The sequence below is a fragment of the Acinonyx jubatus genome, chromosome C1 (genome assembly GCF_027475565.1).
Source record: "Acinonyx jubatus isolate Ajub_Pintada_27869175 chromosome C1, VMU_Ajub_asm_v1.0, whole genome shotgun sequence".
NCBI classification, from domain to species: Eukaryota; Metazoa; Chordata; class Mammalia; order Carnivora; family Felidae; genus Acinonyx; species Acinonyx jubatus.
The window spans coordinates 51,540,613-51,561,024 of record NC_069381.1 but is presented as its reverse complement, the minus strand read 5'-3'; the positions used below and the strand labels follow the sequence as shown (position 1 = coordinate 51,561,024).

The following is a 20,412-nucleotide window of genomic DNA, read 5'->3' as shown; positions in this document are numbered from 1 at the left end:
ACAGTTGATCACAGATGCATAAGTAAATCCTACAGAGAAAAGCAAAGCCCAGCTCAAACAAAAATAACTATCCAGTAAACCTGCTTATGAGTGAACAGTTGTTTAATTGTTTCCAGCCACTGTGGGTTTTGGGGTAATTTGTTATGTAGCAGTTGATAACTGATATACCTCTTTCAAAGACTTTGCTCAAATGTCAACTTCTTAATGAAGTATACACTAACCACTCCATTTCAATGGCAACTCATATTCCCTCAGCATTCACAATGCCCTATCCCTCTGTATTTTTCCCATAGCACTTATCACTTACTAACATACCACATCATTTACTATTTATTATGTTTATTATTTATTGTTTCCCTCACTAGAATGTAAGTTCATAAGGGTAAGGATTTTTGTGTTTTTTGTACTCTGATATATCCTAAGCACCGAAAATGATACTTGATATATAAGGCCCTCAATGAATATTTGAGAAATATGTGAATAAAGGATCTTCTTAAGAATATGGAGAAATTAACATCTGCATTGAATATGCAGGCCAGTCTTGATACCTGTATCTGAAAAAATGATCACTGTAATTGTCATTTAAAAGTACCAACCACCATTGGAGCACCTGGGTGGCTCAGCTGGTTAAGCATCCAACTCTTGATTTCAGCTCACGTCATGATCTTGCAGTTCATGGGTTTGAGCCCCAGGTCGGGCTCCACACTGACAGTGCAAAGCCTGCTTGGGATTCTCTCTCTCTCTCTCTCTCTCTGTCTCTCTCCCTTCCTCCCTCCTTCCCTCCCCTCCTCGGTCTCACACTCCTCTCTCAAAATAAATAAAAAGTATCAACCACCAAATGTCGTAAGAATTTCACAAGATATACAGTTAAAACTTTTAGAATCTCTACTTTAGGAGGTAAGAAGAATGGAGCAGGGAAGAATCCTCTAGTAATAAAACAAACATTTTCTTATTATGTAAAAATAATTTTAAAAATTGATACTTAGAACAACCAACATTAAAAAGATTTCTAGGGATGGGGCGCCTAGGTGGCTTGGTCGGTTGAGTGTCAGACTTCGGCTCAGGTCATGATCTCACAGTTTGTGGGTTCGAGCCCTGCATCGGGCTCTGTGCTGACAGCTCAGAGCCTGGAGCCTGCTTCAGATTCTGTGTCCCCCTCTGTCTCTGCCCCTCCCCTGCTCACTCTCTGTCTCTGTCTCAAAAATAAATAAAATAACATTAAAAACAAACAAAAAGATTTCTAGGGAAAGCACCCTTAAAGACATTTTCACTAATTAAAAATTAAATAATAACCATTTTATTTTTTTATTAAAATATTTTTTAAGTTTATTTACTTATTTTGAGAAAGAGAGAGCACGAGTGGGGTAGGGGCAGAGAGAGAGGGAGAGACAATTCTGACAGTGCAGAGCCCAAACAGGGCTCGAACTCAAACTGTGTGAGATCATGACCTGAGCCGAGATCAAGAGTTGGACACTCAACAGACTGAGCCACTCAGGCGCCCCAATAATAACCATTCTAGACACTAAGAAATTAATTTGTATCTAGCATTTATATACAGAAAAGGAATATTACCAGGAATGTAAAGATTATTAATAACGATTGTTTAAGTCATAGGACATAGGACTTTGGAGATATTCAAAATTATTTGCAGTTCACATTGCCCCAAATTATGTTCCTACAGAACTTCTCTTAAACTTATTAATTTTAAAAATGGACAAATGGAAAAGCTAAAAATTAATTAGTAAACAAAATGTTAATTCTATGTCAAGAAGAAACCAGGATACACTTTGTTCTTGTTTTTAAAGGAATTAAAATAAAACTTGCTTTAAACATACACAAAAACCAACATACTTGCTTTGTAAAATATGATAACACAAAGTATAAACTAATGCTTTCTTTCTTTAACTGTATGTAACCATGTTTGTTAGGTAGATTATTTTCTTCACTAAGGCTACCAAATGTGTAAGTTATTTTCAAAGAGGGCATAATGTGATATTTTAAAAAATACACAAAAAAATTAAACTTGCCTTCAACTTGACTCAGGTTTAGTGGTTTAATTGTAAGATAAACCATGGATCTCTGAGCTATCTGCATCCTATATTGATGACTAATGATTTCACCATCTTCTTCTAAAAAAAAGCAACCTTTTGACTGCACACATTGCCACTCCTGAAATGAAGGAAAAAAAATTTTTTCAAACATTTATTAAATGTTTCCAGCATGTAGAGTAATAAAGAGAAACCTAAGGAAGATATAAAGGAAATGTCAAATAAAGCCGCTTACCTCCAGGAATTTGCAACATAAAAACAACAACAACAACAAAAACAAACAAACAAAACCCAACCAACCAACCAACAAACAAACCAGTCAGGACACAATTCAATTATAATTGACAGTAGTAAATTTTTACAACAAAAAATAATTATATGTGCAAAATAATAACCCTAGTTCCTAATAGTAACTGGCACATTGTTGGTACTCTATTAATATCTGACCGATGAGGGGAGGTAGACATCAATATAAACTGTATCTTGAAAGATGAGTGTAATTTAGATAATGAAAAGTTAGGAAAAGACATAATGGAAAGAAGAAATAAGAAAAAATAAAGTTTGTGAGAATGGGAGAAGCAGTGAAACAAAGCAACAAATAAATATGCTGCTACAATAACTAGGGCAGGATTAGTGCTTGCAACATAGTAAAAATGACTAAATAAGGACTCCTAAAACTGATGCTGAAAGGAAAAGTGATGACTTTGTATTCAAAAGGTAAAGAATGTGACAACCAAAATAACAGTGTCAAGTCCAGGCAACTAAAAGAACACTGAATAAATTTTACAGCCATAGCACAATGCTGATAAACATCAGTTTTGCGAAAAACTTTTCTGTACAATTGTTTCTGCTATCTCCTGGTTAGCCAAATTCCTTCTGGTCCAAACTAATAGGTCTAAATGGGATCTCTTAACTAGAATTAAATACAACTCGAAGATGACACCTTATGGAGAAAGTAGAAAATTCTCTATTGAACATATGAGAAATTGTGCCATTGCCACAAATGTGTACAAAAATCTTCTTCACTTGATCATTAGTGGGCTTGCCTACGTATAATGTAAAACATATTTCTGCTCTACCCCTAGTGACTTACAAACATATGTATGAGTTTTTGAAATGACTTTATAAAAGATGATTTTGAAAAATTATCTGTAAGAATGTTTAGATAATAAGCTCAAGGCCTTAATAATATTAAGATAACCACTAAAAAGGTATACGTTAGCTGTTAACAATAACATAAAAAAATACTATAAATTCATTATAGAAAAGTCTAATGCGGTACTAAAAAGGTGAGAACAAACATAATTTCTATTGAGGTTGATTTCTCATTCACTTTTTTTAAAGGCTACATTATCCTAACATGTATTTACACATCATTTTTCTATTACATAAATGATAATTATTTTCATATTTTATATTATTTTATAGCACCAAAATACATTTAAAATTAGAAATTTAAGAATACGGAAAAAATCCCCATAATTCTACCACCCTAGTTTGATTTCTATATAATCATTCCTAATACCACCCTTACATAAAAACCTACGTTTTACATTCTAATTAACATTATTCTATGTTGTGTCTTCTCCATGTAATGTTACATCCAAAATATTTTGCTACTGAAAAATAAGAACAAAACTGGAGGAATTACATGTCCTGACCTCAAAACTCAATAGAAAGCTACTGTAATCAAAATGGTGTGATATTGGCAAAAAGACAAATATATAGATGAATGGAATAGAACAGACAGCTCAAAAATAAACTCTCACATATATATGGTCAAGTAATTTTCAATAAGGATGCTAAGACCATTCAGTGGGAAAAAGGACAATCTTTTCAACAAATGAAGCTAAGAAACCTGGATATCCAAGTGCAAAATAATTAATTTGAACTCTTCTCTTATACCATATGCAAATTAACACAAAATGGATCAAAGACCTAAATGTAAGTACTAAAACTACAAAACTCTAAGAAAAAAACATAGTGGAAAAGCTTCATGACAATGGATTTGGCAATGATTTCTTGGATATGACATCAAAAACACAGGTCACAAAAGAAAATATAGACCAACTGGACTTCATTAAAATTAAAAACCTTTGTGCATCAAAGAACACTATCAACATAGTGAAAAAGGCTCACAGAATGGGAGAAAATATTTGCAAATCATACATTTGAAAATGAACTAATATCTAGAATATATTAAAAACTCTTACAACTCAACAACAAACCCCCCCCCCAAATTAAAAATGGTCATAAGGGGGTACCTGCGTGGCTTAGTCAGTTAAATGCCTGACTCTTGATTTCAGCTCAGGTCAGGATCTCACACGGTTCATGAAATCGAGCCCCGAATCATTGGGCTCTGCACTGCCACGAGGAGCCTGCTTGGGATTCTCCCCTCGCCCATCTCAAAATAAATAAATATTTTTTTAAAAAATGGTCCTAAGACTTGAATAGACATTTCTCCAAAGAAGATACACAAGTGGCTAATAAGCACATGAAAAGATGCTTAACATCACATCATTAGGGAAATGCAAATCAGAACCACAGTGAGATACTACTTCATACCCACTAGGATGGCTATTAAATAAAAACAAAAACAAAACCCCCAAAATACATAAAATAACAAGTGCTGACAACGATGTGGAGAAATTGAAACCCTTGTGCATTGCTGGTAGGAATATAAAATGTGATGCCACTATGGAAAAGTTTGTTAGTTCCACCAAAAATTAAACACAGAATTACTGTATGATCCAGCAATTCCATTTCTGGGCATATAGTGAGAGCAGAGACTCAAACAGATATTTGTACACCCATCTTCATGGCAGCATTATTCACAATAGCCAAATGGTGGAAAGAATCCAAGTGTCCATTGGTGGATGAATGGGTAAACAAAATGTGGAATATGCATACAATGGAATATTATTCAGGCTTAAAAGGGACTAAAATTCTAACAGATGCTGCAGATATAAACCTTGAAGACATTATGCTACGTGAAATAAGCCAGACACAAAAGGACAAATATTGCATGATTTCACTTAAATGAAGAACCTAGATTAAATTCAGAGAAAGAAAGTAGAACAGAGTTTGCCATGAGTGGAAAGAGGAGGAAATGAGGAGTTTATATGAGTTATAAATGAGTTTATAACTAAGAGATTTAATTGGGCATCACAAAAGCTAAATATTAAAGACCCACAGTTAATACCATCCTCCATGGGGAAAAACTGAGAGCTTTCCCCCTAAAGTCAGGAACACAGCAGGGATGTCCACTTTCACCGCTGTTGTTCAACATAGTACTGGAAATCCTAGCCTCAGCAATCAGACAACAACAACAACAACAACAAATAAAAGGCATAGGGGTGGCTGGGTGGCTCAGTCAGTTAAGCATCCAACTTTGGCTCAGGTCATGATCTCATGGCTTGTGAGTCCAAGCCCCGCATCGGGCTCTGTGCTGATAGCTCAGAGCCTGGAGTCTGCTTCAGATTCTGTGTCTCCCTCTGTCTCTGCCCCTCCCCTGCTCACATTCTGTCTCTCTCTCAAAATAAATAAACATTAAATTTTTTAAAAAAGAAAAAGAAATAAAAGACACACATTTGGCAAGGAAGAAGTCAAACTTTCACTCTTTGCAGATGACATGATACTCTACGTGGAAAACCCAAAAGACTCCATGAAAAAACTGCTAGAACTGATACATGAATTCAGCAAAGTTGCAGGATATAAACTCAATGTACAGAAATCAGTTGCATTTCTCTACACCAGTAATGAAGCAGCAGAAATGCAAATCAAGGAATCGATCCCATTTACAATTGCACCAAAAACCATAAGATACCTAAAAATAACCTAACCAAGAAGGTAAAAGATCCGCATGCTGAAAACTATAGAAAGCTTATGAAAGAAAAGAGTAAAACATTCCATGCTCATGGAATGGAAGAACAAATATTGTTAAAATGTCTATACTACCTAAAGAAATCTACATATTCAATGCAATCCCTATCAAACTAACACCAGCATTCTTCACAGAGCTAGAACAAACAATTCTATAATTTGTATGAAACCACAAAAGACCCCGAATAGCCAAAGTAATGTTGAAAAGAAAACCAAAGCAGGAGGCATCACAATTCCAGATTTCAAGCTGTATTACAAAGCTGTAATCATCAAAACACTATGGTACTGGCATAAAAACAGACACATGGATCAGTGGAAGAGAATAGAGAACCTGGAAGGGGACCCACAAATGTATGGCCAACTAATCTTCAACAAAACAGGAAAGAATATCCAATGAAAAAACGAGTCTCTTCAGCAAACAGTGTTGGGAAAACTCGATGGCAACATACAGAAGAATGAACCTGGACCACTTTTCTTATACCATACACAAAAATAAACTCAAAATGGATGAAAGACCCAAAAGTAAGATAGGAAATCATCAAAATCCTAGAGGAGAAAACAGGCAACAACCTCTTTGACCTCAGCTGCAGCAATTTTTTGCTCAACACATCTACAAAGGCAAGGAAACTAAAAGCAAAAATGAACTATTGGGACCTCATCAAGATTAAAAGCTTCTGCACTGCAAAGGAAATAATCAACAAAACTAAAAGGCAACCAACGAAATGGGAGAAGATATTTGCAAATGACATATCAGATAAAGGGTTAGTATCCAAAATCTATAAAGAACTAATCAAACTCAATACCCAAAAAACAAATAATCCAGTAAAGAAATGGGATAAAGACATAAACAGACACTTTTCCAAAGAAGACATCCAGATGGCTAAAAGATACATGAAAACATGCTAAGTATCACTCATCATCAGGGAAATACAAATCAAAACCACAATGAGATACCACCTCACACCTATCAGAATGGCTAAAATTAACCGAGCAAACAACAGATGTAGGATGCAGAGGATGCAGAGAAAAGGGAGCACTTTTCCACTGTTGGTGGGAATGAACACTGGTGCAGTTACTACGGAAAATAGTGTGGAGTTTCCTCAAAATATTAAAAATAGAACTACACTACAATCCAGCAATTGCACTACCAGGTATTTATAAAAAGGATACAAGAATGCTGATTTGAAGGGGTACATGCACCCCAATGTTTATACCAGCACTACTGACAATAGCCAAATTATGGAAAGAGCCCAAAGTCCATCAAAGGATGAATGGATAAAGAAGATGTGCTATACATATACAATGGAATATTACTCAGCAATCAAAAAGAATGAAATCTTGCCATTTGCAACAACATGGATGGAACTAGAGTGTATTATGCTAAGTAAAATAAGTCAGTCAAAAGAAAGACAAATATCATATTATTTTACTCATACGTGTAATTTAAGAAACAAAACAGATGAACATAGAGAAAAGGAAGAAAAATAAGATAAAAACAGAGAGGGAAGCAAACAACAGAGACTCTTAAATACAGAAAACAAACTGAGGGTTGCTAGAGGGGAGGTGGGTAGGAGATGTGCTAAATGGTGATGGGCATTAAGGAGGGCACTTGTTGGGATGAGCACTGGGTCTAATATGTAAAGTGATGGATCACTAAATTCTACTCCTGAAACCAATACTACACTGTATGTTAACTAACGTGGATTTAAGTAAGCTTAAAAAAAAAAAAAGATTTAGTTGAGGATGATGAAAAAGTTCTGGATATGGAGAATGGTGATGGTTGCAAAACCATATGAATGAATCTAATGAACAGAACCATATACTTAAAAATGGCTAAAATGGTAAAATTTATATTATGTATATTTTACCACAAGAAAAAAAGCCATTTTGCTAAGCAATATTCAAGTTTTTTCAATTTAACTTGTTCTATAATTACCCATTGAGTTTGTATACCATTACTTACTTGTTTCTAAAATGTTAGATATTTATGTCATTTCTAATTTCTCATCAGCATAAATAATACTAAAATGAAGACTGCTGTGTCTAAATATTTTTCTTTTCATGAATAATATCCTTCAAAAGATCTTCTAGGCCAAAAGTAAGTATATTTTTTTAAATTCATTTTATTTTTTTTAATTTACATCCAAATTAGTTAGCATATAGTGCAACAATGATTTCAGGAGTAGATTCCTTAATGCCCCTTACCCATTTAGCCCATCCCCCCTCCCACAACCCCTCCAGTAACCCTCTGTTTGGTCTCCATATTTAAGAGTCTCTTATGCTTTTGTCCCCCTCCCTGTTTTTATATTTTGTTTCTCTTCCCTTATGTTCATCTATTTTGTCTCTTAAAGTCCTCGTATGAGTGAAGTCATATGATTTTTGTCTTTCTCTGACTAATTTTGCTTAGCATAATACCCTCCACTTCCATCCACGTAGTTGCAAATGGCAAGGTTTCATTCTTTTTGATTGCCGAGTAATACTCCATTTACATATATACCACATCTTCTTTATCCATTCATCCATTGATGGACATTTGGGCTCTTTCCATAATTTGGCTATGGTTGATAGTGCTGCTATAAACATTGGGGTGCATATGTCCCTTCAAAACAGCATACCTGTATCCCATGGATGAATACCTAGTAGTGCAATTGCTGGGTCATAGGGTAGTTCTATTTTTTAGTTTTTTGAGGGACCTCCATACTGTTTTCCAGAGTGGCTGCACCAGCTTGCATTCCCACCAACAATGCAAAAGAGATCCTCTTTCTCCTCACCAACATCTGTTGTTACCTGAGTTGTTAATGTTAGCCATTCTGACAGGTGTAAGGTGGTATCTCATTGTGGTTTTGATTTGTAATTCCCTGATGATGAGTGATGTTGAGCATTTTTTCATGTGTCAGTTGGCCATCTGGATGTCTTCTTTGGAGAAGGTCTATTCATGTCTTTTGCCCATTTCTTCACTGGATGATTTTTTTTTTGGGTGTTGAGTTTGATAAGTTCTCTATAGATTTTGGATACTAATCCTTTATCTGATATGTTGTTTGCAAATATCTTTTCCCATTCCATCAGCTGCCTTTTAGTTTTGCTATTGTTTCCTTCGCTGTGCAGAAGCTTTTTATTTTGATTGAGGTTCCAGTAGTTCATTTTTGCTTTTGTTTCCCTTGCCTCCAGAGATGTGTTGAGTAAGAAGTTGCTGCGGCCAAGATTGCTTGCTTTCTCCTCGAGGATTTTGATGGCTTCCTGTCTTACATTTAGGTCTTTCATCCATTTTGAGTTTATTTTTGTGTATCGTGTAAGAAAGGGTCCAGGTTCATTTTTCTGCATGCAGCTGTCCAGTTTTCCCAGCACCACTTGCTGAAGAGACTGTCTTTATTCCATTGGATATTCTTTCCTGCTTTGTCAAAGATTAGTTGGCCATATGTTTGTGGGTCCATTTCTGGGTTTGCTATTCTGTTCCATTGACCTGAGTGTGCCAGTACCATACTGTCTTATGATTACCGCTTTGTAGTATGGCTTGAAGTCCAGGATTGTGATGCCTCCTGCTTTGGTTTTCTTTTTCAAGATTGCTTTGGCTATTCAGGGTCTTTTCTGGTTCCACACAAAAAAGTAAGCGTATTTTTAAGGCAGCATGTGTTTCCATGCTGCTTTGTAAAACAGTGATACCAATTTTACAATACCACCAACAATGTATCATGTAATAATTTTTCCACTACCATAACTTGGTCAGCAGTGTTATCATTAGAAAAACTGTGTGGTGGTGGGGAATTATTTCTTTTTCTTTTTTTAAAAATTTTATTTATTTTTGAGACAGAGAGAGACAGAGCATGAATGGGGGAGAGTCAGAGAGAGAGGGAGACACAGAATCTGAAGCAGGCTCCACGCTCTGAGCTGTCAGCACAGAGCCCGACGCAGGGCTCGAACTCACAGACCGTGAGATCATGACCTGAGCCAAAGTCGGAAGCTCAGCTGAATGAGCCACACAGGCGCCCCAAGGGAATGATTTCTTAAGCAATGTGTGGGTACATAATATTGTAGTATTCCACAATTTTTGTCTATATACAGTATTGCATTGATTTTTGTGTCAATTTATATTAAGGCAATAAAAACAATGTAATAATTAAATGGTACAGTAATAACTTTTGCATCAATTTTAATTTTTCTGATTATTAGCAAGGTTGAAGTTTTTCCCATGTGTTTATTATTTTTGTCTCTTTTTGTGGGAACTGCCTATTCATCTATTTTTGTAGCTCTATCATCAACTTGGTATTTTTGTTACATATTTTAATAAATTGACTGTTTTAGATATTGACTACACTTTGTAAGTTTTGATGTATTTTCTGTTTCCTTTTATTTTTGTTTTGGTTAGTTTTCAATTTATGTAAGTTTTCCTTTTTTTTTTAATTTTTTTTAACGTTTATTTATTTTTGAGACAGAGAGAGACAGAGCATGAATGGGGGAGGGTCAGAGAGAGAGGGAGACACAGAATCTGAAACAGGCTCCAGGCTCTGAGCGGTCAGCACAGAGCCCGATGCGGGGCTCGAACTCACGGACCGCGAGATCATGACCTGAGCTGAAGTCAGACACTTAGCCGACTGAGCCACCCAGGCGCCCCTAGTTTTCCATTTTTATATTCATCTTTTCTTTGGAGATTTATTCTTAAACTGAATTTCAAGAAATTACCATTATTGCTGAACTATTACTCAAGCTTTCAGTCATTAATCACATGCACTGTCATACCTTTGGGATATAAAAGATATGTGTATTTTTAATTCTGATAAATTAAAATGTGACCTTAAATTATTAGAATTCATCTTTGTAAAGATATTGCTGATGACAGAAACGAGTCGTTATGTATGACATTTCAACAACATCTCTATGAGGCAATAAGGGATAGATAGATATAAATTAGTCATTTTAATAAACAGATAAACTGAGGTACCCAGAGGTTATACAGAATCATAATTTCTCAAGGAGTTTGTAGAAATATTAGGTCTAGAGTCTAAGACTTTTGGATCAACACTTCTACCATTAAATCATGTTTCCAAAACAAAATATACTCTGGGTACTAAATTCAAAATTTTTATAACTCAATGAAGTTCAAACTGGGGCTTGAGCCAAAAGTTCAAGTTCAACAATTAATGATGAGTAAGAGTATATACAGATTTTCATTTAGCCTCCTTGTAAATCCCTTGGATGGTAATATATTAAGGACTAACAACAGATGCTGACATTACCTCAAAGCCAGCTGGCCTTAATATAATCAACATGACCTCGGATGGTGACAATTGCTACAGAGAAGAAAGGAAAGACACTCACATGGTATTTAGACAAGCTACACTTTTAGACAGTTTGAGCTAAGATTCTGACATCAAATGGAAAATATGTTTTCCTTTCAATGAACTTTGACTATAGCATTATCAAATGGAACTTCATCTGAAATATTTTATGAATTTCATATTTATTTTATTTATTTTTATAGTCACCCATCTGGAATGGAATGAAATACTCATTTAGAATTATAGAATACTAAAGGTAGAAGAAGTCTGAAGAGCAATCCAGTCCAGATTTCCCTTTTGATTGATGAAAAATAAAGGGATATGCTTGTCACAACTTACGCTGACTGAAGAGCCAGAGCTGGACCTACGTCTCCGAGGTCTCCTTACTTTCTCTCCTAACTGCCAGCTATATTCAAAATTCTGTTCTTTTGCACATTTAAATATCTGCCATGATTTTTTTCAAAAGCTAGTAATTAAAGAAAGTTCAGGCTTATGAAATCATTACAATAGACTATGAGAAAGCATTGTCATTTGGAATTATCCATATATTGAAGTGTTAAGATAAACATAATTATTTGGGTTCCTTATTGAAAAAAATGTACATTTCAGTAGCTGGGAAATTTCTTAAATTTGTATTTAATCATGCGTGTAGCAGCCCCCCCCCCCACCTCTGATAAAAGTGTTTAGGGCCACCTGGATGGCTCAGTCATTTGGGCATCTGACTCTTGACTTTGGCTCAGGTCATGATCCCAGGAGGAGTGAGGTCAAACCCCGCATTGGGCTCTGTGCTGAGCATGAAGCCTGCTTAAGATTCTCTCTCTCCCTCTCCCTCTGCCCCTTCTTCACACAAGCACACACTCTCTCATCTCTCTCTCTTAAAAACAAACCAACCAACAAATAAATAAATTTTTAAAAAGGTATTTAAACAAATTAAAAACTACAGGCATACCTCAGAGATATTGCAGGTTTGGTTCCAGACCACTGAAATAAAGTGAATATCACAATAAAGCAAGTTGAACAGATTTTTTGGTTTCCCAGTGCATATAAAGTTATGTTTATACTACACTGTAGTCTACTAAGTGTGCAATAGTTATTATGTCTCAAAAACACAATGCACATGCCTTAATTAAAAGATACTTTATTGCTAAAAAATGCTAAACATCATTTGAGCTTTTAGCAGGTCATAATTATGGATCACAGATCACCATAACAAATATAATAATAATGAAAAGTTTAAAACACTGCAAGAATTACCAAAATGTGACACAGAGATACAACGTGAGCAAATGCTGTTGAAAAAAATGGCAACAACAGGCTTGCCTGACACAGGGTTGCCACAAATCTTCAATTTACAAAAATGCAATTATCTGTGAAGCACAATAAAGTGACATGCAATAAAATGAGGTATGCCTGTAATGCATTTTGCCTGGTACACTGGTAATGAACATAATTTGTAACATTTGGGAAACTCAAAGATGAGAGAATTTTTCCACCTGCTTATTGTATTTCTTGGAGGCAGTGCCACAGTTGACAGGAGACGCCTTTGGCTGGGGAGTGAGTTAACATTATTATCATAAGTCTTTCCTAAATTCCAGTTTTAGAGAAAGTATAGGAAGAGAATTTTTATGTTTCCTTGGAAAGACAGCCAACCTAGATACTACAATACATGGTTAATAAGACTAGAATATGGTGGAACAACAGCTACTACAAAATAGAAGATAAATGTCACATGATTTATATCAACCAAATTTCAAGGTAATAATCAGATTAATTTGAATACTAAATAAATAACATTATTAGGAGAATTTGTAGCTCTCCTGCTTAAAAGAAAGCACTCAAATTCTTAAGATCTGCCAGAGTTGTTAACAACACAGTGCTTATTCAACCTAATTTGTTTTAAAACAAATAGACTTTCAATCACACAAAGCTTTTTCTCTAGAATCTAGACTAAAATATTATGAATTAAAAGAAAAAAGTACTGATAAAGTGAATGGCTCATTCAAATAAATCCATTTGAAAGGATTATAGACTAAGGTTGACAGTTTGAGTATTATGAGAAAAATGTAAGGATGTTGAGTTTTTAAAAAAATTTCAGAATGACAGAGTAAGAAATTCCATGTGTGATATAGTTTTCTCAACGATATAAAGCAGAAATAAAATAGTAGCTTGTAATTCTTATACAGGGCATAAGGTGGTGCTATATTCTACCAATTCAGGTAAATTCATATAAAAAGAAAAAGAACTGTTAATTCACTTGTCATATACAAATTTTACTTATTTTCATTCGCAATGTATAAGGAAATAATGAAAAGCACAAATTAAAAATAGTTCAGTTTAAAATTCTACTATCAGAAAACTTGAATGTATCAGTAAAGTTACATTTTTCTTGGGACACTGTAGAGAACATAATTTGTTTTGATATATAATTCTATATTATTATTAAAGTTTTAGGTGGGGTAGAATTATTAAACAGTAGATCTAGCATAAACTTGGGCACCTGGGTGGCTCAGTCGGTTAAACATCTGACTTCGGCTCAGGTCACGATCTCACGGTTGGTGGGTTTGAGCCCCGTGTTGGGCTCTGTGCTGACAGCTTAGAGCCTGGAGCCTGCTTTGGATTCTGTGTCTCCTCTCTGCCCCTCCACTGCTCATGTTCTGTCTCTTTCTCTCAAAAATGAATAAACATTAAAAAAATTTTTAAAAAAAGATCTAGCATAAATGTAGAGGAGGAACTTATATATCATCATCATCATCACTGTTGTTCTTTAAAGATACCCTATGTCACATACTTATTAGAAAGCTATTTGCTTTTCATTAAGACAAACAGGTTAAAGAGTTAATGAATGTTTTGTTATTAAAGAATTATAAAATGTATATAAAAACAAAAAGTTAAATAGATGATTTATAAAGGAAAAAATTTATATGGATTGCCACCTAATTGACAAGTTGAATTGATCATCATTTTGAAAATATGAGAAACTTTTGTAACAAAATTACTATTTGGATCCTTCACAAAAATTTAGACAATTAACTTCTACTTTAAGATGTTTGTATTGTTATATACATAGACACATACAAAACAAATATGTTACACAACATATTCATACACAACATATACATATCTTATATAACACATGCGTTTTATACCACACATATACTTAAAACACATTCTAATTGGGAGTCTGGATACAGGAAGTATTACATCTCTGGAGTTTACAACTCATGGTTTGGGCTTTCTCTAATTGTAATCATGACTAGCAATTGAAGCTATTCCTTTTTCAAAGAAAAATTCCTGACATTCTTTGCATATTACAAAACCTAAGCAGGCAGAATTCAGTATTAAAAAAAGAAAAGTGATAAAGTACCTAAAAGTGGTCTATAGAAAAGGTCTTATTTTCCTCCTGTAATTCATGTCCTTTACCAATTGTGTGAATGTACAGTTTAAAATCTGGCTTATGCATACATTTCAACAATTTTCTAACTTCTGAAAAGATCTTTTTCCATCCCAATTCCATAATTCTCCACTCCACATGAAACTGAGATACCCAAACTTGTTTAAAATAGATTTAAAGTATTTGAAGTAACTTATTCTTCTAGTAACTTATTCTATCAATCTCAAAACAAATTATACAATAACCATATTTATAACAAGTACTTCTCAGAGTTGTTGTAAACTTAAATTTATGAAATTTATTTCAAGAATTCAAAGTAAAATGCAAACAAAGAACTGAATCCTGCTGACCAACAGACTTTTTTAAATTCACAGATTTTTTTTTTTTAATCACTTCAGCTCATCTAAGAAATATCAGATAGTAAACAATAGTGGGCAAAATCAAGATCAGAAATAGGATATTAAAAGTCAGGCAAATAATATGAAGGTAATATGAAGGCCTTGAAGTATTTCCAAACACATAAAATTTTATATGAAAGTCACAGAATTTTAAAATTGAAAGTATGCCATCTTCTTTTAATCATTAAATTCTTCTAGTGTCTTTTACCTAATTCCCACTTGTCATCAGCACCATTCCCTGCTTTTGATGTCTTAGGTGCAAAATGTAAGTTGTCTTTTGTTACACAATCACTGTGGCCTATAGACTAATTGTGGCATTGTCTGTTAGATCTGTCCCTTTCTTACTATGTTCAGGTACTACCCTAGGCTTAGCTGTCATCACTTTATATCAGGATATCTCTATCAGCCTTTCAGATAATCTCCCTAAATTGAAGTCTTCATACACAACATACAATAGTAGCATAAGTTCTTAAACTATACTTTCGTCACTTCCTACAGTGATCTATTAGTTCTGTAATAGTATTCATTACGCTGTCATTTATTAAAGTGATTACTAGATTCCTGGTACTATGCTATGCACTTAATACATGTGAGATGATTTAAATCTTCTAGGAACACACTAAATATAATTATTCTCAATTTATAGATAAGGAAACTGAGACTCAAAAGGGCTGCTGACTAACTTACCAAGGATCACACAGTTATTATGTGACAAAAACTAAGATTCAAGCACAGGCTTGTTTCTATCCAAAGCTCTTAATTAGCATCTAAAACAGTGCTTGGCACAGAAATACCACTCAATAAATACTTGCTAAATAAATGAATGAATAAATGAAATACGATGTTATATTACCTTGACATATTGCTAACGGTCCTGTAAATTTTGTGGTTTTTTAATACAACACCTGTATTAAAAAAATTTTTTTTGTAACATTTATTTATTTTTGAGAGACAGAGAGACACAGAGCATGAGGAGGGGAGGGGCAGAGAGAGAGGAAGACACAGAATCTGAAGCAGGCTCCAGGCTCTGAGCTGTCAGCACAGAACCGGACGCGGGTCTTGAACCCACCAACTGCGAGATCCTGACCTGAGCCGAGGTCGGTGCTCAACCAACTGAGCCACCCAGGCACCCAACACCTGTATTTTATACTAAGCAAAATGGCTGGTATATGTTACCATTTCAGTAAATATTTGTTGAGTTGAACTACATTAAGAAATGGTATTGGGGTGCCTGGGTGGCTCAGTTCATTGAACGTCTGACTTGGCTCTGGTCATGATCTCAGAGTTCGGTGAATTCGAGCCCTGCATCGGGCTCTGTGCTGACAGCTCAGAGCCTGGAGCCTGCTTCAGATTCTGTGTCTCCCTCTCTCTCTGCCCCTCCCCTGTTCATGCTCTGTCTCTCTCTGTCCCAAAAATAAATAAACGTCAAAAATAAACATTAAAAAAAAAGAAATTGTATTGGTGGTGCGCATGGGTGGCTCAGTCGGATGTGTCTGACTCTTGATTTCAGGTTACAATCTCACAGTTTGTGAGCTGGAACCCTTGCAACTATCACTATCAGCACAGAGCCTACTTGGGATTCTCTCTTCCTCTTTCTCTGCCCCTCTCCTACTAGTTGTCTCTCTCTCTCTCCCAAAATAAATAAATAAACATTGAGAAAGAAAGAAAGAAAGAAAGAAAGAAAGAAAGAAAGAAAGAAAGAAAGAAAGAAAGAAAGAAAGAAAGAAATTGTATTGGTAAGGGCCCAATTAACAGGAGCATGACACTGAGAAAAAGTCTTATTATGGTTTTAATATAATCCATATTAATATTTTTCTCTATATACACTGGCTAAAATTATTTACACTTTTGAATTAGCAAAACCACAATTGTTTAACTAAGTTAATTTTATGAGCTTTTAATTTAGTTGCAAATTACAGAAAGCTACCATTGGTAGAAAATAATATTGTTGGAACACTAAATATTGTGTGTGAACATGTTGGACATGCACACCAAATTGCTTAGGGTGTAGAGATTCCTAAACAGTCTGAACAAAATTCCTTGGAGATAATGTTTTAAAATTTTAATATAGAACAAATGTCACTCTCTAGCAATTTAAAGATATAAGGGACTTCAGAGTTCAATAACAAATACAGAGTTGTTATTTGAAACAAAAATGTAGCCCTTGAGAACAATCAGTTCAGTTTTCTAACAGCAGTTATAGTATGTGGTCATAACCATTTTTCCCCCTTTTACAGAGGTCTCTAGGTACACATTTTTAATGTATCCTAGCAGTTTCCAGTTAATGTTTTATATTTCTGTAGCTATTATTTTCTGTTGAAAGAAAACTAGTAAAGGTTGAGTCTAAAAAGGGAAAACAAAGGAAGAAGATCAATATTAACACTCCACAAATATTGACTTAGCAAGGTGACTTTGTTGTCTTTCTCTCACAGGAATTGATATTGAATGAATGATGTATTTATAGGAAATACCTATGGAAAACATGTTAAACAAAACCAAAAAATTGCTATGCAAAGTTCATAATCAGATAATCAATTCATCAAGTTCAAAAATTGAAAAGACATCACTTTCAAATTGAAGATCTTTTAATAATATTCTTATTCATCATTTTTACTTTAAAATCATTAAAACTGGCTTATCGGTAGAAATACTGTAATCCACAGAAAAATCTCAAAGAATTACTTCACAAACTTTATTGGTTCTCTGTAGACACCAAATAGTTATTAATAAACTTAATGTCAAATATTTGCAGAAAAAGTCTTACCTATTAATTTAAAATACTATACCTTTATTGAATTTGGCTCGGTTAACTTTGAGTTTCTGTTACTATTAGCACCCATGGTAATTGTGAAGGAAATAGATGTTTTGAACTTTCTAATTGTTGCCAGTGAAGAACTCCTGGTATCACCTGTAATAAGTAAGAGTTAATTACTTGGTCTCACATTATCAAAAGTCATCAATAGGAAGTCTGTTTCTAAACATAGTGTAGCATAAAAGGCATATGTATTAATTTCCTTCTTTTTTTCCTTCCTATTGAAATAAAGTCAGAAGTTTCATATTTATCAGGCTTTAGTGGTCCCTAATGTAGGTTCTATTAATAAGATTCTTTATTTCAATATGTCAGTCACTCTTTACTCTGAAATTTTAGTTTTAATAAAATATAATGAGCATAGCCAAATCAAGTTCCATAATAAAATTTTACTTCAATAGATTTTTACATCTGAGAGAGTCTAGAAACAGTAGCTAACAAAAAGTTGGATTCTCATTTATCATTGTTAAGCTAAGATAGAAAGAAAAACTTATCTGATTATGACCCTTCATTCTTATTCAAGAAATATTTAGTATCAAAAGTAAATACCTTTATTTGAGAATGTTTCCTGCTCAGTTTTTCTTATGATTCTAGGCGATGGTTTTGGTACTGATGATGGGTCCCTTTCAGGAGGTTCTTCAATGTGGTTTCCAAACTGTTGACGTCTCAGTTTACTGTCAACTTCCAGTTTTTCTACAGTAGTTTTGAGACATTGCTCATTGGTTGTCACATATAATTTACAAAACTACAGGAAACAAAAAAGTAGTCCAGTGGGTAAAACCTTCAATCATACATTTGGGAGAAGGCAAATGTACATTAGTAGGCAAGGGATAGACTGATAGATGGAATATATTTCCTATTGAACTAGGTTACTCATTTTATTTTCTTGAATCAGATTGACCACTCTCAAGTGACCTAGTGAAATGTAGCCATGATTCAATGAGGAGGTCATACTTCGAGTGAAAATAAAATGTTACACAAAGAGAAGTGATTTATTATTTTTTTATAAGACATGTGTAGACTTGAGTTTGTTCTAAATAATTTTTATGATTCTTCCACCCCAGAAACGGCATATTTATGAGAAGAGTCTCTATGTTTGAGTGCATATCTGTAATGTGTGAGCACATGCATGTATTTTACCTTACTTATTTCTAATGTAGTCATCAGGTTACAATACTCTTCAGATTAAATGTCAAGTACACTTTGTACACAACATATCAAATACATCATTGCCAATATCAAAAAGATGTGCCCTTTAAAAATTCTTCTACACAGTACACAAATTTACATTAGCATGAACTTATGTACCTTGATGTAATCAAATTTGCCATCAGCATTTACATCTGCCAAACTTGTTACAGCATGTACTTCTTCTCGAGTCATCTTCTCCCCTCTCTGAGAAAACAAGATTTATTTTAAAGCAACATGACTATCACTTTGTTATGCGAGGGACAGGAGGAGAGTGAAAATTTATTTTAATCTTTTCTACAAGTCAACTTGAATATATGGTTTCATTATAAACCTCAGAACGAGTATTATGTCAAGCAATAATGAAATTCATCTAAATTAAAATTTCACAATTTTATCAAATTTTGTAAAAGTATCAATTTCAGTTTACTAAATTTCAACAATATATATTATAGATCCAGTAATAATACTACCACTGAATTTAGAGTAATGATAATTCTCCCGTGATACCAATAATCAAAATGGATTCCCAATCCCATTTATACTTTGTTTCTCTTTTATTATCACATATGAACCTATTCCTAAATTACAAAAAGTTCTGAGCAGCCAATAATTGCAAAGGCACACAAGGGGACTGCAACATGGGTTCAATTTTATACTTTATGTTTTATTTACAAAGCACTTTTCATCCAGAAGGATCCTTAAGTACTTTATAAACAACCTATATGTGATTCACTTCACCTGCCAATGAAATAGCTATTTTTAATGTGGCCTTGGTAGCCAAAGTTAGATTCCAAATAGTTTGGCCAGCAATGCATATTACAAAACTATTTCACAAATCTTACCTTTGTTAGAAGTTTATAAAGATCAGCGTGCAAAATACAGCCATCATCATTTACATCTAATTGCTTAAATGATTTTAGTAGTTCTGCTTTTGAAGTAGGTTTTTCCTTCCTTAAAATTATACAAAAATCATCAAAATTCAGTTTGGCAGTTTGAGGAGTCCAATACTTATTAATGGTCTTTTGGGATGGATTTCTTCCTGCATGCTGTAGAGCTGCCCAATTAAACAAGTGTTATTATAGTAACATTTGGAATTGGTACCTAAGTATATATTTTTTAAAATCATTATACACTACACTATTATACACAAGTACACATACACCTTTGGGGTTGATAATCTAGTGATATCAATGTATCCCTGACTTATAAAAATGAAAAAAATACATATGTTATCATTTAATGCCAGAATTAAACTCATTTTTCCTATTCTGACAGTTGGTTCTCAACCTACATAGTTTAACTGAAAACATCGATTTACTTTGTAAAAGTGCCTGGAGGAAAAAAAAAAGATTAAAAACAACCATCCACTTATTTTGAGGACATAAGAATAACCACAAAAAGTATAAATTATTACTTTTTC

The 20,412-nt window shown here is 34.1% G+C and overlaps 1 protein-coding gene across 2 annotated transcripts in view; it reads right to left on the bottom strand.

Moving 5' to 3' along the window:
- Positions 1 to 20,412, bottom strand: part of EFCAB7 (EF-hand calcium binding domain 7) — a 50,092-nt gene that overhangs the window by 23,228 nt on the left and 6,452 nt on the right. For both annotated transcript variants that reach the window (XM_015078853.3, XM_053214182.1), the window contains exons 3-7: positions 19,835 to 20,046; positions 19,110 to 19,196; positions 18,351 to 18,546; positions 17,779 to 17,900; positions 2,028 to 2,169 (exon numbers count right to left, since the gene is read on the bottom strand). In XM_015078853.3, coding sequence (XP_014934339.2) covers positions 2,028 to 2,169; positions 17,779 to 17,900; positions 18,351 to 18,546; positions 19,110 to 19,196; positions 19,835 to 20,046 — 759 coding nt within the window. The remainder of the gene's footprint in view (positions 1 to 2,027; positions 2,170 to 17,778; positions 17,901 to 18,350; positions 18,547 to 19,109; positions 19,197 to 19,834; positions 20,047 to 20,412) is intronic.